The 22793-nt window shown below is 39.9% G+C and overlaps 2 protein-coding genes across 4 annotated transcripts in view; one reads left to right on the top strand and one right to left on the bottom strand.

The window, feature by feature from the left end:
• Positions 1–15543, bottom strand: part of hells (helicase, lymphoid specific) — a 35715-nt gene extending 20172 nt beyond the window's left edge. The window contains exon 1 of one of the 3 annotated variants that reach the window (XM_062996147.1): positions 15334–15543. In XM_062996147.1, the coding sequence (XP_062852217.1) occupies positions 15334–15383 (50 nt within the window). In that variant the 5' untranslated portion in view covers positions 15384–15543. The remainder of the gene's footprint in view (positions 1–15333) is intronic. The other 2 variants (XM_062996146.1, XM_062996149.1) reach the window with 2 other exon arrangements.
• Positions 15544–22236: 6693 nt separating this feature from the next.
• si:ch211-250c4.3 (uncharacterized protein LOC100535981 homolog) overlaps positions 22237–22793 on the top strand; it is a 39193-nt gene continuing 38636 nt past the window's right edge. The window contains exon 1 of the mRNA XM_062995168.1: positions 22237–22549. Within this exon, the coding sequence (XP_062851238.1) occupies positions 22471–22549 (79 nt within the window). The 5' untranslated portion in view covers positions 22237–22470. The remainder of the gene's footprint in view (positions 22550–22793) is intronic.

Raw genomic sequence — 22793 nt, 5'->3', positions numbered from 1 at the left:
AGCCATATATAAATTTTGTGCTGAAATGCCAGTGTTCGTGGTAGAACTCTGGGCCTGAAGCAGTTTAAGATAGGCTGACAGACACTAGAGATGTGTTCTACGGTCAGATCAGTGTAAGTTTCGGTTTCTCACACCATCCAGACCGTTGCAAAAGAAAAGTGCAAAAAGCAGCATCTGTAAAGGCATGAGGGTGCATCAGTGCCCACCAGAGGCATGGCTGATCTGCATATTCGTGAATGTACCATTGATGCAGAGGCTTATATTGGTATTTTGGAAGGATATGCTACCATCAAGACAACATCTTTTTAACGTACTCCATGTCTATTTTAGCAGGACATTAGTAAACTGCACAAGGTACAACAGTGTGGCTTTGGAGACATATAGTCTATATGCGTGACTGGCCTGCCTGCAGTCCAGCTCTGTCAGCTATTGAATATATACATTTACATTTACATTTTCAGCATTTAGCAGACGCCTTTATCCAAAGCGACTTACATTACAGTAACAGTCTAAGCAATTGAGGGTTAAGAGCCTTGCTCAAGGGCCCAACAGTGATAACCTAGCAGTGGTGGGGCTTGAACCAGTGACCCTCTGGTCAATGGCCTAGTACCTTAACCACTAGGCTACAGCTGGCCCTGAAACATATACAGTATGGCACATTATGCAGAGGTTAATCAGACCACAATCTGTTGAGCAGCTTAAGTCTTGTATACAGTAAGAATGGGCAAAAATCCCACTTCCAAACTTTAACATTTGAAATTCATAACATAACATCTGAAATTCCCAAATGATTAAAAAGTATAAAAAAGAAAAGATGCGCTGTTCCAAACTACCTGTTCCAGCCTTTGTGTGTGGTGCAGGCATCATTTTCTAAATGTGTTTATTTTTAAGAAATAGAATTAAGTTAATCATTGAAAACACTCAATCATTTCTTTGTCTTTTTGTCTGTTAAATAAAATTGCAAGTAAAGTTAAAGTTTTATAAAAGTTAACACAGTCATTTCATGTAGTAATTTGGTTTTTAGTTGTATTCTACTCCCCATTATTATTATTATTCTGGCATTACTTACTTGGGTATAGATTCTCCACTTCCACCGCCGTGCCCAGGTGTGTTTGAAAAGTTTGAGGCTGTTTCAATCTCCGAATTAACAGATTTGGTGCTGAAAACAAAGCCAACAACCTCCCCACTTGATGTGATGCCCCCACAGATAGTTAGGGAGACATTTGATATATTAGGACCTTTTGTCCTGGATATCATTAATACTTCCCTTGCCACTGGTACTGTTCCAGCATGCTTTAAACATGCTGTAGTTACACCTCTGCTCAAAAAACATAATCTTGATGCTACAGTGGTTAGTAACTATAGGCCGATTTCTAAATTACCATTCTTGGCTAAATTGCTGGAAAAGGTTGTATATTCTCAGCTTTTACCATTTTTGAGTAGAGATGGTATTTTTGAGATTTTTCAATCTGGCTTTAAGTCTATGCACAGCACTGAATCTGCTCTTCTGAAGGTGACAAATGACTTGCTACTTACTGTTGATGAGGGAAATTGTGCCATCCTCATTTTATTGGACCTTAGTTCTGCTTTTGATACTGTTGACCATGACATACTTGTTGGTCGCCTGGAAAAGTGGGTGGGGTTACAGGGAGAGGCCCTGAATTGGTTCATATCTTATTTTAAGAATAGAACCTTTTCAGTGAATATTAGCAGCTATTTCTCTTCTTCTGCTGATGTCTCTTGTGGTGTTCCACAAGGGTCCATACTAGGGCCCCTCCTTTTTTCTCTCTATATGCTGCCATTGGGTCAAATAATTAGGAAGCACAATGTCAGCTTTCACCTGTATGCTGATGACATACAGCTTTATCTTCCCATTAGACCAAATGACAATGGCTCGTTAACATCTCTTAGCAGTTGTCTTGAGGACATAAAGAGGTGGATGGCTGACAATTTTCTTCAGCTGAATGAAAGCAAGTCAGAGGTTATCGTTTTTGGGGGTCCTCATCACATCAATAGTGTCTCCAATAACCTTGGTCACTTGTCTACAAGTGTCAAAACATCTGTGAGAAATCTTGGTGTTATCTTTGACTCTGACCTCCGATTTGATAAACAAATCAACTCTGTGGTAAGGAATAGCTTCTTCCAGCTCAGAAATATTGCGAAGATGAAGCCTTTTCTCTGCTATTCTGACCTGGAAAAAGTTATTCATGCATTCATTTCTGCAAGAATTGACTACTGTAATTCTCTGTATATTGGGATTAGTCAGTCTCTGTTGCGGCGCTTGCAGGTAGTCCAGAATGCAGCAGCAAGGTTACTGACTAATACCAAGAAAAGAAACCATATTACACCCGTCCTCGCCTCACTACATTGGCTGCCTGTTCAGCACAGGATTCAGTTTAAAGTGCTTTTATTTGTTTTTAAAGCGCTTAATGGTCAAGCCCCGGCTTATCTCAGTGGTATGCTTTCTCCCGCAACCGCACAGCGATCTTTAAGATCAGCCACTCAGAACTTGTTGACTGTTCCTAGGGCTCGTTTGAAGCTAAAAGGTGATCGTGCATTTGCAGTTTATGCTCCGAGGCTATGGAACACTCTACCTCCTAATATTCGACAAGCACCTTCGGCCGCTGTTTTTAAATCACTCCTAAAAACATACCTTTATAAGCTGGCATTTGAACAGTGAGGAGCTGTGTTAATTTTAATTGTTTAGTCTATTTTTATCTGTTTTATTTTGTCTCTTACTCTGTATTTTTATTTGGTTCTTACTTTTTTAACATAATGTTGTTATGTATGCTTATTCGATGTACAGCACTTTGGTCAACGTAAGTTGTTTTAAGAGTGCTTTATAAATAAAATTTACTTACTTACTTACTTACATTATCTGTAATGTGAGCAACCTGCTTACTTAACATTTCCCGCGAAAGTTTTGGCAGAAGAACAGACAGATGGCCGCGTCACACCTTGTTGCAAAACAGCCATATATAACACCCAGGGGAGGACAAAATAACGGAAACATTGTATGCAAAAGACCTTTGTCTTTAAAGTAACAAATTACAAACACACAATTACAAACACAGCACTGGTGAGTTATGTCACAGAAACTGGTTACTTAGCAGTAAGGATTTTTTAAAATCCTAATTAAATGTTCTGTGAGGCGTTGGCACCCTGTTAATGGCTATAAAGCCTTTACTCTTCTGAGTAAGCTTTCAATAAGATTTTAAAGTGTCTCTAGGAATTTGTACCTACAGTATTAAATCAAAACAGCTTTTTTAGGTCAGACACTGATGTTGGACTAGAAGGTCTGGTTTAAAATTAGTCTTTCAGTTCATCCCAATAGTAATTAGTGGGGTTGTGGTCAGGCCACTGAAGTTTCTCCACACCACACTCATCAAACCATGTTTTTATAGAACTTCGTGCAAGCATAGGAGCACAGACATCCTGACACATTGAGCCTTCAGGCAATATTCTTTGAGAAATCGTCATGCTACCATGATGGACATAGCCACATGGACTCTGGAGTACTTTGAAAAATAATTTTCACTTAACACAATTCTACACTGCGTCAAAAAATCTAACCTAAAATGGTATTATGCATGAAGAAAGCCATATATTAATTTTGTGCAGAAACGGCAGTGTTCTTGGTAGAACTCTGGGCCTGAAGCAGTTTAGGATGGACTGAAAGACACTGGAAATGTGTTTCTGCTTCTCAGACCATCCAGACTGTTGCCCAAGAAAAGTGCAAAAAACATCATCTGTGAAGACATGAGGGTGCGTCAGTGCCCACCAGTGGCATGGGTGATCTGCATATATGTGAATGTACCATTGATGCAGAGGCTTATTTTGGTATTTTGGAAGGATACGCTACCATCAAGACAACATCTTTTCCAAACTACTCCATGTCTATTTTAGCAGGACAATGGTATTCTGCACGAGGTACAACAGTGTGGCTTTGTAGACATAGAGTGCATATACTTGACTGGCCTGCCTGCAGTCCAGCTCTGTTTCCTATTGAAGATACATGGCACATTATGAAGAGGAGAATCAGACCACAGACTGTTGAGCAGCTTAAGTCTTGTATACAGTAAGAATGGGCAAAAATCCCACTTTAACATTGTATCTTAAATTCCCAAACAATTAAAAAGTACAAATGAAAGATGTTGTGACGAACATGCTCTGTTCTCAACATACTTCTGTTCCAGCTTTTGTGTGTGGTGCAGGCATCATTTTCTAAATGTGTTTATTTTTAAGAAACAGAATTAAGTTAATTATTGATAATAATTTATTTGTCTGTTAAAGTTGCAAGTGAAGTTAAAGTTTTATAAAACTTAACACATACAGTCATTTTGTTGTACTCTACTCCCCCATTCGCTGTAATGTGAGCAACCTGCTTACTTAACATTTCCAGCGAAAGTTTTGGCAGAAGAAGAGATGGCCTAGTCAGAACTTGTTGCAAAACAGTCATATATAACATCCAGGGGTGGACAAAATAACGGAAACATTGTATTCAAAAGAATTTGTCTTTAAAGTGACCACTTTACACATTTACAAACACAGCACTGGTGAACAATGTCACAGAAACTGACATTTAAAGTCGTTTCTTTTTTAATTTAATTTAAATCTAATCTAATCTAATATTTAATCTAATTTAAATGTTCTGTGTGATTTCAAAGTAAAATAATATGGGTTTGGCACCCTGTTTTCGGCTATAAAAGCATCTACTTTCAGTATATGTGTTTACTCACTCACTCACTCACTGTCTTAACCACTTATCCAGTTAGGGTCACAGGGGGGTGCTGGAGCCTATCCCAGCTTTTCAATGGGCGCAAGGCACACCCTGGACGGGGCGCCAGTCCATCGCAGGGCAGACACACACACACACATTCATCTACAGGGCAATTCAGTGTCTCCAATTAACTTGACTGTATGTTTTTCGGACTGTGGGAGGAAACCGGAGCTCCCGGAGGAAACCCACGCAGACACGGGAAGAACATGCAAACTCTGCACAGAAAGGACCCGGACCGCCCCGCCTGGGGGTTGAACCCAGGACCTTCTTGCTGTGAGGCAACAGTGCTACCCACCAAGCCACCGTGCTGCCCCTATATGTGTTTATATATGTATATATGTATGTACAGTGTATCACAAAAGTGAGTACACCCCTCACATTTCTGCAAATATTTCATTATATCTTTTCATGGGACAAGACTATAGACATGAAACTTGGATATAACTTAGAGTAGTCAGTGTACAGCTTGTATAGCAGTGTAGATTTACTGTCTTCTGAAAATAACTCAACACACAGCCATTAATGTCTAAATAGCTGGCAACATAAGTGAGTACACCCCACAGTGAACATGTCCAAATTGTGCCCAAAGTGTCAATATTTTGTGTGACCACCATTATTATCCAGCACTGCCTTAACCCTCCTGGGCATGGAATTCACCAGAGCTGCACAGGTTGCTACTGGAATCCTCTTCCACTCCTCCATGATGACATCACGGAGCTGGTGGATGTTAGACACCTTGAACTCCTCCACCTTCCACTTGAGGATGCGCCACAGGTGCTCAATTGGGTTTAGTCCATCACCTTTACCTTCAGCTTCCTCAGCAAGGCAGTTATCATCTTGGAGGTTGTGTTTGGGGTCGTTATCCTGTTGGAAAACTGCCATGAGGCCCAGTTTTAGAAGGGAGGGGATCATGCTCTGTTTCAGAATGTCACAGTACATGTTGGAATTCATGTTTCCCTCAATGAACTGCAGCTCCCCAGTGCCAGCAACACTCATGCAGCCCAAGACCATGATGCTACCACCACCATGCTTGACTGTAGGCAAGATACAGTTGTCTTGGTACTTCTCACCAGGGCGCCGCCACACATGCTGGACACCATCTGAGCCAAACAAGTTTATCTTGGTCTCGTCAGACCACAGGGCATTCCAGTAATCCATGTTCTTGGACTGCTTGTTTTCAGCAAACTGTTTGCTGGCTTTCTTGTGCGTCAGCTTCCTTCTGGGATGACGACCATGCAGACTGAGTTGATGCAGTGTGCGGCGTATGGTCTGAGCACTGACAGGCTGACCTCCCACGTCTTCAACCTCTGCAGCAATGCTGGCAGCACTCATGTGTCTATCTTTTAAAGCTAACCTCTGGATATGACGCTGAACACGTGGACTCAACTTCTTTGGTCGACCCTGGCGAAGCCTGTTCCGAGTGGAACCTGTCCTGGAAAACCGCTGTATGACCTTGGCCACCGTGCTGTAGCTCAGTTTCAGGGTGTTAGCAATCTTCTTATAGCCCAGGCCATCTTTGTGGAGAGCAACAATTCTATTTCTCACATCCTCAGAGAGTTCTTTGCCATGAGGTGCCATGTTAAATATCCAGTGGCCAGTATGAGAGAATTGTACCCAAAACACCAAATTTAACAGCCCTGCTCCCCATTTACACCTGGGACCTTGACACATGACACCAGGGAGGGACAACGACACATTTGGGCACAATATGGACATGTTCACTGTGGGGTGTACTCACTTATGTTGCCAGCTATTTAGACATTAATGGCTGTGTGTTGAGTTATTTTCAGAAGACAGTAAATCTACACTGCTATACAAGCTGTACACTGACTACTCTAAGTTATATCCAAGTTTCATGTCTATAGTGTTGTCCCATGAAAAGATATAATGAAATATTTGCAGAAATGTGAGGGGTGTACTCACTTTTGTGATACACTGTATATATGTATATATGTATATTTTGCTGTGGATTACACTCAACTGGGACATCTTGGATGTTAATTCATTTTTGTAATCCAAGTATTAACTCACAAGAGGGCAGCAGAGAGGTTGTATAACCGTTGCATAATGTCTTTCCACTTCAAAAGCTAGATTTCTCAACCTTACATAAAGTAGAGCGTCGAATCAGGGTTTTCTCAACTTTAATCCTTCAATTCCTACAAGTCTTCAATGCCATGCAACATTCCAGATTTTTTGGGTAAAAAAATACAAGAAATGCTTTAATTTGTTATCATTTTAGCTCCATATACTGGCATTATGTGTCTATTAATAAGAACAAGAAGAATTAAACAAGAATAATATGTAAAATGTAAACTTGAACTTTCCTAAAGGCTAATCTCTTATATCTCAGATATATGGAGCCCTGCAAAAAAGTGTGATAGCACAGCTGGGGACATGGGTTCAGATTTCACCTAGGGTCACTGTCAGCAAAGAATGTTCTATGTTCACCCCATGTGTATTTGATTTCTGGTATCCCCCCACCTTTTAAAAATATTCAGAAGGTGTATTTGCTATTCTAAATTGCTCCTAGGTCTAAATTAGTTTTTGAAGATGGATTTCCAATACATCTGGAGCCTAATAAGGAAGCACCTGGCAGAGCAGAACTTATTGGTCAAGATCAGTCCATAGCATGGCATCACACGTTCTTATGTTTACACACTCACAAGAACTATTTAGAGTAGCCATCCCACCCATTGACATGTCTTAGGTGGGATCTAAACCCAGCTACCAAGGACCCTTGCTGCTCTCCATGGGTAGCCTGTCCATGTTATAAGTACACAACAGTAATGCCCCAAATAATAGACTAATAAATGTTATTATTTATTTATCTATGTGCACAAAGTAGTGTTCAGAAATACATTATTTGAGTATATGAGTCTGGAGTGAAGGAACTTCAATAGCTTCACAGAACCCTGACCTTAACTCTGTTGAACCTTCATATCTGACCTCTCAAATGCTTTTTTGACAAAATGGGCACAAATTCCTTTGGACACTTTAAAATCTTGTGGAAAGTCATTTCAGCGGGATGAAGGCTGTTAATTGTCCACATACTTTTGGTCAAGTAGGGTAATTTCTAAAAAATTAAAACACTTTGGCAGCTTTGTTCTCTGAACTTAAATTCTGACATTTTATCTTGGCAATGAGTTTGATTTGGGTTCTGCAGTGCTGGCAAAGTGGAGGCTGATGAGAAGCCAGCAGTGGTGACATTAGTTGCCTCTTAAATTCTTTATGCCCGATAAGACAGATCAATTTGCAAAACAGATTTTTGTCAAGGCACAAGAGTCCCTCTTTTTCACTGCCATGAATCAGTCTAATATTCCACCTGGGCATGTGTGTAAGCTCTATAATATTTACAAAACCCATTTTCAGAAAAGTTTGGACACTTTCTAAAATGTAATTTGTGAATCCATTCAAACCTTTATTTATTAGACAAAAAGAGGATTTTCTGTGTTTTCAATAAAGAACTTAATTCTGTCTGTTAAATTATTAATTATTAATTATTTGGGATTAAAGATACTAATTGTTGCAGTTCTGCAAGTGGAATTTTTAGTTCCTATCCGGCTTAATACCCCATCCCTATACGAATAAGGCCAATCGTTGTTCATGTGGCCACTCAGCCCAGCCAGATGGCAGAGCTGAAATTCGATACGATGTATTCGAAATCCCAGCTCTGGTGCGCTAGCGTGTGTTTTTACCGCTGCGCCACCTGAGCGGCGTAGACAAGGTTTTTAAATGGACACAGTGTAGCCCCTCTGATTTCAGGGCGTTGCCTACAAAGGCTAGAATCCAGTAATCTCGACATAAAAAAAGTAAGAGCTTCGCATATTAAGGAAAATGTCTTGCTATATCTTTACACTTTTGACACGTCACAGAACTATCACAGAAAATAGAACAATCATTGGGTGTGTTTAGTTAGTCAGTGTGTGTGTTTGTACAGGTTATCTGGTATGTTATCTAGAGAAGCTAAGTGGCTGTAAACAACCCATAAACCTGTTACCTTCACTGAAGTTCTTTGTGATTTCAGGGTGAAGGAGCCCACTCATCTCTTAACAGTGGTGTTTATTTGCAGTCTTAGGCAGTATTTTTGCAACCAGTAGTTGAATTGCATTTATCTTTATCATGTTGGAAATGGGGTGGCATAGCAGGCCAAGGATTGTCTGCAAAACACCAGGGTTCTGGGGACCTGAGTTCAGTTCTCATTGTCTAAATGGAAACAAATGCACACAGACATATTTCAAAGTCTAATGAGAAGCCTTCTCAGAAGAGTGGCTGTTATTATAGATGAAAGAATCACATAGAGGTCACTTTGTTTTAATACCATTTGTATTGAAATGGGATGTCCAGCAAGCTCATGGTCAGGTGTCCAAATACTTTTGACTATATAGTGTATGTTAATTCATTTGGTGAGTTATTTTTACATACATTGCGTTGCCACCGGTCGACTGGGCGCCATCTAGCGGGCATATTTGGCAGTGCCTGCAGCAGACACGTTTTAGCTAGAGCGGGATGACCGGATTATGTGGGCGGGGTCTTCAAACGCTGTGTAAGGACCCTGATTAGCAGATAGAGAGGCGCCTGTGCAGAGTGCATGGGTGAAAAAGGGTTCCACTAAGGGCTACGGGCGGGTCGACGGAGGCGTAATATACCCACCTCAACTGCAATGAGGGATCCCCCAGCAGCGGAAGACAAATTGACTACGCTAAATTGGGAGAAAAATGGTAGAAAATGCATAAATAAAACAGAAAAAAAAGTACATTTAGCTTAGCTAACTCTATTTTAAAGTGAGATGCCCAGCACTTTTCCTAGACTTTTGGTGCCCCTTTAATCTCTTTAAACATGATTTTATAAGATTTTGATTGTTTACTCTCACATCTCTTGAAGTATTGCTCTTGTAAAAGTGTAGGTTGCAGATACTGCTAGCTGTAAGCTCACTTTGTTCTTTGTCACAGTTTTTGTAACAACTAAGGAACTGAATGGTCCATTTTGTTACACATGCACTAGCTAAAACTAACCTTGGAAAGAAGTTTACATGAAGTTATAATCACATCAAGATAATAAAGCAGTTACAAACTGTCATGTAAGGTCAGATTTGTTAAAACAAATAAAGATGATCTTAAAGATTTGTGAGACCATAGCTGTCATTTATTATTAAAATACATAGCTGCTTGTAGAACTTAAAAATAAAGTTGATGGTATTTGATTAATGACATAAGTACACCAAACAATTATTCCACCAAATTTGTCATTTTATGCACCCGTTTGGGCATGAAATCTTAATCCATTAAGCTTCCAATGTAGAGTTCCTGAGTGGACGTAGCTTTCAAAGACAGATTAAAACCTGCTGAGTACACACTCAGTGAATCTGCAAGCTAATTTAGTATATTGCTTTAGAGTTGTTGATCCTCAAAATTCACAATGCAATTAACTGGGCAGCTTTAGCAGTGCAGAAATACGACCAACTAAGAGAAAACTTGATAAAAGAAAACTTTTCAGTTTGACTTATTCTACTGATGATGTTTTGTCTGTGGAGGTTGTGCTTTTTAACAGTACCAATAAATGTAAATTTTTGCATTAATAGTTGCAGGTTTTGACGTTGGCTTCATGATCAAAGAACACTGTAAACTGCAATCAGGTTTTCTAAATATTTCCTTGTATGCATTGCCCCATAGTCATACAGCAGTGTGCTTTACACTACACTGGCTGACACGTAGCACAGTTCATGATAATCTTTTACGTCTCTCCTTGCACAAATAGTCCAAATCCATAAAGCTTTTAATGGACAGTTTTGGATTGATGTTGCCTCCTGAAGCAGCTTGACACTTGTATTGTGCTTTGACAGTTAGCGGTCACATTTCTCAAGCTCATGTGTCATTGCTTTGGGGCTCAGAAATGTTCACTCTTTATAACAGCAGATAACCAGGACAGAGCTTGCGGGGCAAACTGACATCACACGGACAGCGCTGATATTCATTTTTACCCAGTGCACTTCCATTGTTTGTCTATGGAGATGCATATACAGTATACAGTACAGGCCAAAAGTTTGGACACACCTTCTCATTCCTGTGGTTTTTCTTGATTTTTTAATACTAAAGACATCCAAACTATGAAGGAACACATATGGAATTATGTAGTAAACAAAAAAGTGTTAAACAAACCAGAATATGTTTTATATTTTAGATTCTTCAAAGTAGCTATCTTTTGCTTTAATGACAGATTTGCACACTCTTTGAAATTTTCTCAACCAGCTTAATTAGGTTTCCACCTGGAATGGTTTTCAATGAATGTTTGTGCCTTGTCTAGAGTGAATTTTTGGAATTTGTTGCTTTTTTAATGTGTTTGAGACCATCAGTTGGGTTGTGCAGAGGTAGAGTTGGTAAAATATAAAACATATTCTGGTTTGTTTAACACTTTTTGGTTCACTACATAATTCTTCATAGTTTGGATGTCTTCAGTATTAATCTACAATGTAGAAAATAAAAATAATCAAGAAAAAACATTGAAGAGAAGGTGTGTCCAAACTTTTGGCTGGTGTGTCCAAACTTTTGGCCTGTACTGTATGTACATGTAACAAGTAAAGGCAATTGTTTGGCAACATATGTAGGGATTAGCAGTGGCATGACCATACAACACCCACTGTTGGGTGTTGAACAAAGTCTGAACTGCTGTCTGGGTTATTTAACATTTACATTTCTCAGTCTTTAGAATTACATAAACACTAATCTGTGTCAAGAACTGAGGTTGGTATTCACGTCACAGAAATGATTTTCTTTCCATTAAACGTCGACCCTGTTCCTGTAAGATTCGTGCAAGCGCAGGGGGCAACAACTGTAATTAAGCGAGATTTGAAAAGAGATACTGCCAGCTCACATTTTCTTAAGGAAAGAAACATCAAAACAAATTGCCCCTAATTTGGCTGTTCCCAGTTTAGTCAGCATCCTCCTTCCTTTTGTGCCCTTCTTCTAATTGACTGAAAGGCCTCTGAGGAAATTACACTCATTTTACCAGTTCATACACACTGGTACGGTAACATACATGCTTACAAATAAACAACAGTTATATACAGAGGGAAAACCCAAAACAAAACCCCTGAGGAAAAGTGTAATCTTTTTAACATGTGTGGAGGAACATCCCGTTGGTGTTGATGAGTCAGTTCTTCATTGATGTTTGCTATTCTATTTAGTCTCTTTGTTACATTTTCCACAGTGTGAGGAAATGAGATTTGGATATGTTTTTTATAGAAAGAGTGTTTGGAATATGACAGGAAGTCCAAGCCTCTATGCAGCTGTGACAGCTGCAAACGTTTGAACTGACATGTATTTTTGTGATTGTGATGAATGTGAACTAGCAGTGTAGTTGTAGAATAAAGGTGGCATTCCAACAGATTAAGTCCTTTACAAGCACATGGGTGTCATAGTGTTACATATAACAACAGGGTATTAAACTTTATTTGACCGTACACTTAAAATAAGTTTCCTCACTTTTATATTTTGGTTGGAAATGGTGAGGGTGGGAGGAGCAGCAATTGGTCATGTCTGAGAGACTAAGAGAGAGCTTATAGTCTGGATTAAGCGTCATCTGATATCCAAGTTTTGTACCACTAAAAGAAGCTTTAAAGGGAAGAAGATTTTTTAAAAAGTGCATTTCTCCCTTTTTCTCCCGATTTTTAGCGCATCCAATTTTTACCCAATTGCGTTATGCTTCCTCTCTACTGGAGCTGACCCCCGCCCCGATTGAGGAGAGTGAGACTGACACACGCCCCCTCCGACATGTGAGCAGTAGCCAACTGCATCTTTTCACCTGCACGAGGCGAGTTCATATGCTGACCAGCCTTGTGCACGGAGAGCCACACCCTGATCAACATTATTCCTCTCTCTGTGCAGACGCCATCAATCAGCCAGCAGAGGTCGTAATTACATCGGTTATGAGGTCCCTATCCGGCTCCCTTCCCTGGATGAACAACAGCTATATACTATATAACTACTGTATGTTTATATAGTCGCCCAGCCCAGCCGGATGGCATCCAGCTCTGGTGTGCTAGCGTATTTTACTGCTGCGCCACCGCAGCAGGGGTGCGTCAGTGGTTAAATGCTCAACCAAAAATATTTTTTGCTGATGGCATTAAGAAGTTGGTACGACGCTGGGAAAATGCATGGGAGCTCCCCTACAAGGGGAGCTACAGCACTAGTGTGGGAGGTTTTCGGATACAGAAGGTCAGACTCCAAACAAACGACTGTAATTTGCAAAACGTGCAAAAGTACTGTGACGACAAACAGTGGCAACATCACATTTATTTCAGCACCTAAAGCAAAACACCCGCGTGAGTACGAGGAGTGTCGGTCACTGCGTGAGTCCGAGAATGATGTGAGAACAAAAACTGTGTCAGTGAACGAACAGAACACACAGGTTACCACACAGGTTACCACACAGGTTACCATCTGAGAACGTTTAAAACACAGAAGCGCTAAGCGGAACACTGTCCTTCACGTATGAGCATGGAAACTGAATCACTGAGTCAATGAGTCAGAAACGACTCTTTTCAGATGAATTATTCATTGGAATCGAATAAGAAAACTGTGCTCTTATCTGTGGTAAAGATTCATTCGTGTTGCTGACTCTGTGGGCAAACAACTCCGATTCAAGAGATTCAGATGTATAAACCAATCAGAGCTTCGAATTTAGACTTTGGGTGGAATTTCAAGCTCTCTCTTCATTGGTTGTTTTATAATTGACAGACACGCTTTCATTATGCAATGATAGCAAATCATGATCAAATATTAAACCTTTTTCTGGATTTTTTGATGCTCTTTTTTTTTTTTTTTTTTACCCCTTTTAGCGCATCCAACTGTTCAATTAGCATCGTGCTTCCTCTCTGTCTATGCCGAACCCTGCCCTGACGGAGGTGATTGAAGCTATCCCCTCCGAAACACGAGCAGCAGCCAGATGCATCTTTGCCACCCACACATTGACGAGTTTGGCGCCACCTAGCGTTGCATGCGGAGAGACACACCCTAAGGGCACCCTCTCCCATCTCTGTGTAAGCGCCTCCAATCAGCCGGCAGAGAACGCAATCGCATTCTGACAGAGAGAGACCCACATCCGGTTCTTTGTCCCACCCCCCATATGAGCAACCGGCCAATCGTTGCTCATATAGCCACTCAGCTTCGAACCGGTAAAGCAAGGCTGGATTCGATACCACGTTCTCAGAATCCAGCCCTGGTTGCAGCGCGTTTCTTTTTACCGCTGCGCCACCTGAGCGGCTGATGCTCATTTATTTGAGGTAAAACGGACAGTATAAATGTGATTGTGAGATTCTGCTGGTTTGTTTAATATAAATGTTGTCAATATTCATACAAATTAATACAGCCTGTAAAAATACAAAATATAAACACTGTAATTAGTCAGAATTTATCAGAACTACAATGTTTTGTGTTTTTAAGAGAACTTAAACAATATAAAGTAAAATACGGGCGGTGGCCTGCCATTGTACTTTAAGTTTACATTATATAGTATATCACCACTTCTCAAAAGCATATGGAGATATGAGTTTTTTAGCCATATCACCCGGCCCTACTGGAAGTGATGCTTAATTTAATGTACATTTGGTAACATTTGCACCTTAGATTTCCTGAGTGCCTGCAAAACAAAGGTGTTTTTAAAATAAACTTTTTAAAAAAGTGTTCTTATATATCGCGTGTATATCGTTATTGCAAAAATATCCCAAAATATCGTGATATTATTATTTTTTTATTTCATTTATTGTTTTTTAGTTTTTCCCCTTTTTCTCCCCCTTTAGTGCATCCAATTATTAAATTTGCATGGTGCTTCCTCTCTGTCTATGCCGAACCCTGCCCTGACCGAGGAGATCGAAGCTAACCCATATCCCCTCCGAAACATGGGCAGCAGCCGGATGCATTTTTGCCACCCGCACATTGATGAGTGTGGCGCCACCCAGCGTTGCATCGGGAGAGACACACCCTAAGGGCACTCTTCCTCATCTCTGTGCAGGCGCCTCTAATCAGCCGGCAGAGGTCGTAATCGCATTCTGACGGAGAGAGACCCACATCCGGTTCTTTGTCCCGCCCCCCAACAGATCAACCGGCCAATCTTTGCTCATACAGCCACTCAGCCTCGAACCGGTAAGGCAGAGCTGGATTCGATACGATGTACTCAGAATCCAGCCCTGGTTGCAGCGTGTCTTTTTACCGCTGCGCCACCTGAGCGGCAATATCGTGATATTATTTAAAGGCCATATCACCCACCCCTAGTGGGTAGCACTGTCACCTCACAGCATGAAGGTTCTGTGTTCGATCCCCAGGTTGGGCAGTCTGGGTCCTTTCTGTGATGAGTTTGCATGTTCTCCCCGTGTCTGTGTGGGTTTCCTCCGGGAGCTCCGGTTTCCTCCCACAGTCCAAAGACATTGAAGTTAGATGAATTGGAGATACAAAATTGTCCAGGACTGTGTTTGACGTTAAACTTGTGAACCGATTAATCTTGTGTAACAAGTAACTACCTGTTCTGTCATGAAAGTAACCAAAGTGTAACGGGTCGATTACCTTTGCTCAGCGCATCTCGCAGCAAAAACCGTAGATCGTCCCGTTCCCATGGCAAGCGGACTACAGTTCCCAAAATCACTAGCGCTAATCAGCTAATTCTCAGCTAATTCTATTTAAGGAAAGCCAGAGCGTTTCTCTGTGCTGAGTCAATTCCTCAGCCGGTAGGGTAGTTGGCCGGTGTGCGTTCGCTCGCTACTGCTTTATTTAAAAAAAGTACGCTTTGTATAGTTTCTAACATAAATATCGCTCTGTAGATACGTTCGCTTTCCGTGTTTTGGAAGCCATTGTGTTGACGCGAGTGAATCTGCTCGCGAATCGGTTCCGCAGTTGAATCCGACTCGCGAGTCGATTCCTCTATTTAACTCTGTTCTCTTTACGGTTTTCTCTGTTTTGTTGTGTTTTCTTTTAGGAACCAGGTAGAAGCATTCGGTTGATTGGTGGACCGAGTAGCTGGTCGACTTGCCGCGGTCGCGGGTCCCACCTAGCGCTCTTCCTCTTAGTACTTAGGACATTACCTAAATTAAAATATATTTATTGTTATTTATCTCCATCCCTCTCTTTTCTGTGCTCTGCACCTCGGGTTCCGCCTTTCTCAGTGGGTTGTTTTTAGCTGAATCAACCCACACCATACACAAAGTATGTAAAACATGATGTTAAAATCCTAATAAATAAATAAATTACAGGTTACGATAACTTACGTTTCAAATGACAAAATTTGTATAACATTGTATGTAAAAGATATGAACATTTCCAATATGTGGAAGACACTTAAATGATGTAGGCCTACTTACTAATTTTTTAATAATTCAGCAACCTCCATAGACATTGTCATTATAATGGGTCAAACTGAAAATACTTTTAATAGACACATTTCCAGCAAGTTGGTTATATTTCTGCTCTGCTGAATTAGCATAAAATCTAGTTTTAATGATGTCCTCTGATCTTACATGATTACAGCAGCGGTCCCCAACTTTTTTTCACCACGGACCGGTTTCATATAAGATATAATTTCATGGACCGGCGGGGGAGGGAGGATTTAAAATAGGATTTAATATAAAATGGAAAATCAGTGTGAATCCTATGCTTCTTTTGCTGCAACGAGACACTGCTCCCACCTAGTGGTGATAGGAGACAATAACACCCGAAGAGTTTTGATAATTTATATGGATTACAGTGATATAACACATCACTTGACAATGTAGATTTATTAATTTTACATAAAAGTTCCTATAACAAGATTTGACTCTTGGTAATTAATAAATGGCTGCTTAAGATTTCAAGTTACCGGGCATTAGAAATGGCTCTTCAACCCGTTTAGGAGTGATATATTTTTACCAGATTGTTTTTTAAAAATCTCCTGATCCCCCTAAATTATGGCAAATTGTTCCTGTAGAAACTACTTGACTTAGATTTAAATGTTCGAATAAACTACATTTATATTCAACAGGACTTACTGAAATCCAGCCTGGTTGTGTTTAGTCAGCTGAACTGGCTAACTTTTCAAATTTAGCTAATAATATTATAGCAATATTACACATCGATATTCATGCTGTGTAGCTTGTCAATTTGTGTAAAATTGCTGGTTTAATGATCTGAATTAATTCAGCATGACAGGATTAACAAATGCAATAAGAAAGTTGCAATTACTTTGGATTGCACTTGTGGATGTCTGACTTATAATATTTTCATATCAGATAGCTATCTCAAATTAGCATAGCTTTCCCTGTTTACTGTTGACCAGTCATTTACACAATACAAAGACAAATATTTTAAGTAAATAAAGAGTTGCCTTCATCCAAAACAAGTCTCAATAATGGTCAAGTCCATGTAGCTATTAGTAGCCAAAAGCTATATACTTTATATACTCTTACAGGGCAGTGATACATTAGTGGTTAATGTACTAGATTAGTGATCAGAAGGGCGCTGGTTTAAACCCGACCACTTCCAAGTTGCCAATGTTGAGACCCTGAGCAAGGCCTTTAATCCTGAATTGCTTGCATTGTATCAATCACATTGTAAGATGCTTTGGATTGAAGCATCTGCTAAATGAAATAAATGTAGGTGGGCTGAAAGATGTGATTTATGGCCACATGCTATTTAAGGTATTTATTTTTGTTTCAACTACAACTGTTGTTTAAGAGATTCACTTACTTTTTATTCCTGGAATAGAAATCTCTCAGGAACGCTGCATTTAAATTCAATACATGCCTAAACTCTCTTATTGTCGTTTCCATTCTTGTCTTATTATGCAACACATATTTGTTGTAAAATTCTGTACATCAGTTAAAGATCCAAAGCAGCATGAAATGTTTTCCAGCATGATCTTTTAAGCCAGAGTTACATAACAAACTAAAATGTTCAATGTCAGACCCGGGGACACAGAGCTGCTTAGAGTCCAAAAACAACAAGATACTCTGTTAAAATCATTTGAAAGTTTCCATGTAAATTGAATTAAATGGAATGGCAATTTTCCCCTTGGTGTGCACATAATAATAATAACATAATATTTCTGGGATTCTAAAAACACAAACTGGATTATTGGTCCAACTGTAGGTGACTGGAGTAGCTGTTGCATAAATAGTTTTATTAGAACACGGGGTGCTTTGTTTTTTTTTGTTTTTTTTATGTTAACATCAGGAACTGCAGAAAAGTCAAACAAAAATAAGAATATGAGTGTAGAAAATGAATCATTCTATTATGACAAATCATGTTATGCTTTACTTTAGTATCAAGTTTCTGGTTATTACTAGAATTAAATTGTGTTGACTGTCCATTTTATCAGCTTCACTTACCATATATAAGCACTTTGTAATTCTACAATTACTGACTGTAGTCCATCTGTTTCTCTGCATGCTTTGTTAACCTGCTTTTACTCTGTTCTTCAATGGTCACGACCCCCACAGGACCACCACAGAGCAGGTATTATTTAGGTGGTGGATGATTCTCAGCACTACAGTGACACTGACATGGTGGTGGTGTGTTAGTGTGTGTTGTGCTGGTATGAGTGGATCAGACACAGCAGCGCTGATGGAGTTTTTAAACACCTCACTGTCACTGCTGGACTGAGAATAGTCCATCAACCAAATATATCCAGCCAACAGCGCCCCGTGGGCAGCGACTAGGTAGGAGTGTCTAATAGAGTGGTCAGTAAGTGGACACGGTATTTAAAAACTCCAGCAGCACTGCTGTGTCTGATCCACTCATACTAGCACAACACACTAACACACCACCTAAATAATACCTACTCTGTGGTGGTCCTGTGGGGGTCCTGACCATTGAAGAAAAGGGTGAAAACAGGCTAAAAAAAAGCATGCAGGGAAACAGATGGACTACAGTTAGTAATTGTAGAACTACAAAGTGCTTCTATATGGTAAGTGGAGCTGATAAAATGGATAGTGAGTGTAGAAACAAGGAGGTGGTTTTTTAATGTTATGGCTGATGAGTATATTTTATCTAACTTGGCATATTATTTGTTATTTCGTAGTGTTTGAACAAAGAAAATTAAGATGGATTGTTCAGTCCCTCCAAAAACTTGGGTTTACAACGGAAATTGTGTTACTCAAATTTAGCCAATACATCCATCTGTTCTTGCTGTATACTATTCCTGTATGCTAAAATGAACTTCCTCTGAATGGTCAGTGGGCGGCACGGTGGCCTCACAGCAAGAAGGTCCTGGGTTCGATCCCCAGGCGGGGTGGTCTGGGTCCTTTCTGTGAGGAGTTTGTATGTTCTCCCCGTGTCTGCGTGGGTTTCCTCTGGGAGCTCCGGTTTCCTCCCACAGTCCAAAAACATGCAGTCAGGTTAAAGACACTGAATTGCCCTTTAGGTGAATGTGTGTGTGTGTGTGTGTGTGTGTGTGTGTGTGTGTGTCTGCCCTGCGATGGACTGGCGCCCTGTCCAGGGTGTTACTGTGTTCCTTGTACCCATTGAAAAGCTGGGATAGGCTACAGCAACCCCCGCGGCCCTGATTAAATAATCGGTTAAGAAAGGTGAGTAAGTGTATGGTCCAAGTGAATGGTCCAATGACCAGCAAAAACAGGGGTACCTTTAATTACACCCGCTGTCAGTTGTAATCACCAACAAAGAATTGGTGGATCATCAAAGTTGCAAAGTTAAATAATGTCAACTTTCTATACCCAACAGATTTTGTAATATTAAAAAACAAACATCCACAAAAGACTTACAAAGTGTTGCATGTGTTTTTATTATTCAGTCAAATAAAAAGAAATAACAGTTGTTTAGAAGTGTATTGACTTTAAATAGTAAAATTCAAAGAAAGCAGGATGTTGGACTTCAGCAGTGTTTTGCCGTCTTAAAGATAAGCAGTGCTTTCTCATTTTTAGCCTAATTGTTAGCCTGGGGTCAGTCATAAACTGCTTTTGTCTGTCACCTCCACTAATGTCCACACCTGTTGCTTACAAAAACATCAGTTGGTGCCAACAAGGCTTGGACTATCCAGAGCTATGTCAAAAACAAACAACAGCTTCTCAACAGTCTTTTAAAATTTGATTCATCAACATTTTACCAGAGTAAGTCTACAAGGGTTTATTTTAATACTTTTTTATTATCCACACGTGTGTCCTGTAGAACAAAGGCCTGTCTGACTGAGAACAACAAATAGTTCACTGTTCCTCCCACCTATAAGTAAGAACGAGATTCAGAAAGCATGTCAGTATTGCTCAGCTGACCCTGCTGTGTAGGTGTGGCTGAATTCCATTGCTTTTTAAGATCTGTAAGTGAGAAAATAGTATACGCAGGACCAGACTTATACACTGAGTATTTACTTAAAGCTTCAGCATTTTACTTATTTGTCTTGAAAAATAGTCTAAAATATAAATTTCTTATTGTTGCTAGTCTTTCACAATTTGCTAGTATTAACATGTCTCGGCCAAAAAGGCTATATTTTTAATAATTAAAAAAGAGGTTAAAGGTCAATGCATTTGCCTTTTATTTTATTTTAAATGTATTTCTTCAACTGTCTAGTTTAGCTGAGTTTGACATTTTGCCATTGTGTCTGGTTTAGATCCTTACCTAGGATATTCTGACTTGTACCCAATGTTTTCTACAACCCTAATTATGATGATGAAGGTACTGGAGATATATAATTAATTGATAAGAGTAGATGGTTTTCAAACTATCTGGGCTTCAGTGGCAGGCATAGGCTATAATCTGCTGACTGATATAAATGATAATATATGGCAGGAAACTCAATCTTTACAAGGAACTACCACTTTGTTTTTCATAATGCTATACTGTGTATATTGGCTAATCTTTAAAAATGAAAAATTATTATTAGCAAGACTGTACTAGAATATTCTTGTATAAAGTACTTTAAAAATATTCACTCTATTTACTAAGTCAAAAAATCTTTTTTTGCAGTGCAGCAGTTGAAGGACCTGCTGATAATGTACTGGTACCAGATACCACAGGACTCAAATGTCTTGTGGAGCCGCTCAGGTGGCGCAGCGGTAAAATACCCTAGCACACCAGAGCTGGGATTTTGAATACATCGTATCAAATCTCAGCTCTGCCATCAGGCTGGGCTGGGGGCTATATGAACGACTTTTGGCTGTTGTTCATCCAAGGAGGGAGCCGGATAGGGACCTCATAACTGATGCAATTATGACCTCTGCTGGCTGATTGATGGCATCTGCACAGAGGAGAGAAATAATGTTGATCAGGGTGTGGCTCTCCATGCACAAGGCTGATCGTATATGAACTCGCCTCGTGCAGGTGAAAAGATGCAGTCGGCTACTGCTCACATGTCGGAGGGGGTGTGTGTCAGTTCGCTCTCCTTAATTGGGGTGGGGGTCAGCACCAGTATAGAGAAAGCATAACGCAATTGGATAAAAAAAACTGGATGCGCTAAAAAAAAAAGTATTGTGGCAAATGTTGTGACAAAATATTAGGTGGTCCTAATGTTTTGGCTGATCGGTGTGCACCACTTCATTTGAACAATACAAAATAGCATAAAACTTAAGACAATATATTTACTGTAAGTAGGTGTTAAGTATTACTTACGTTAATACAGTATAATAATATGTACAAGATCAGCTTATTTTTACTAGCCATTTATGGCATGAATTAATACAGTGTATCATTTATAACATTTGAGTGTCTCTAAATTAACCCAAATTATACATTTTTGCTATACATTTATTTACTGTATATCATGTAGTATGCATGCTGTATAGCTCTTGGGTCCTGGAGACCAGCCTGGGTTCAGACCCAGACTATGGATTTTCTCTTATAGTCCACATCAAATTTCTCCAGTTATGTTTGTTTCCTCCAAAACATGCCTGTTGGTCTTACCACAGCATCTTAGATTCTAAGATTGCTGTCTGTTTAGCCATTATGATGCCATTTTTAGTGGATTCCTAGAGCCGTATAACCCTTTAAAGATTGTGATGCAGTGTTACTGTAGAAACTTTAGGGTGTGTTTGACTTTTAGGTTTAAAATAATATTCAACAGGGCTGGCTAAGCTTGGCTTTGTTTAGTTGAGTAAACTATATTACCTAATATTAATATTACTCAAATATTTGTTTGATTAGCAACAGTTATTTAGGTTGTGCATAAACATAGGCAAACAAAAAGAGGGTAATTAGTTTTTCCACTGCACAGTGTCTCGGTGTATGACAGACAGTAGGCTGATAAAACCAACACCACTCTCTTTATTTTTACTGCAAAGTAACTAGAGATATCCAGTCACTGGTACAAAATTTAAAAGAACTGTACCTCCCTGTACTCCCATGCACGTTCCTGGTGCTCAGTGAGACCCCCCTCCTCCCAGCTGCTGAGTGGTGGTGGTACTGCTGGAGGCCCGCCTTTACATTCTCCTCAGTAAGCGCACTGGAGACTTTCCTCACAGTATCACATACTTCCCTTCAGGCAAGGACACAGAGGCTTGCTCCCACTCACCTTACGTCTAGAAAGGCAAACAGGAGGAATTTCGGCAGGATGACCCACACTGGACTTACATGGTGCAGAGATTCCTGTTATTGACAATCCTCTTATACAATAAGCACCACGATCAGAGAAAAGAAACAGATGAGGAAGATAGGATGAGCAACTAAACACTTGGAAAAGGATTTTACTTCTTCCTGTTACAGTTTGAAGAACTGCTGTGAACTTCCAAGATGAGCCTAAAGAGAAGGAAACCGAGCGTGGTGTTCAGCTGGCATAAGTCCTTTGCCATCCTTGCCCCCTGGAGAAAAGGTGAGACTTTGAGTTCCCCTTTGCCATTCTGTTTGTGTGAGATCATGTTACTGCTCATTGTCAGCTGGGTACAACACCTGGATTAGCAGCTGCAGGTAGTAATTTGTACAGATGAGGTAACTGCGTACCTCTTCAACTGTGTAATTTAAACTTTTTTTCTGTTTCCAAATGTTAGCAGTCCTTTTATTTTAAAGGGGATTTTAAGAGATACAATAGTAACCTTATTAGTCAATTAAAATTATTG

The sequence above is a fragment of the Trichomycterus rosablanca genome, chromosome 5, assembly GCF_030014385.1.
Source record: "Trichomycterus rosablanca isolate fTriRos1 chromosome 5, fTriRos1.hap1, whole genome shotgun sequence".
Lineage (NCBI taxonomy): Eukaryota > Metazoa > Chordata > Actinopteri > Siluriformes > Trichomycteridae > Trichomycterus > Trichomycterus rosablanca.
The sequence above is the reverse complement of the archived record's forward strand: the minus strand, read 5'-3'. Positions and strand labels throughout refer to the sequence as shown.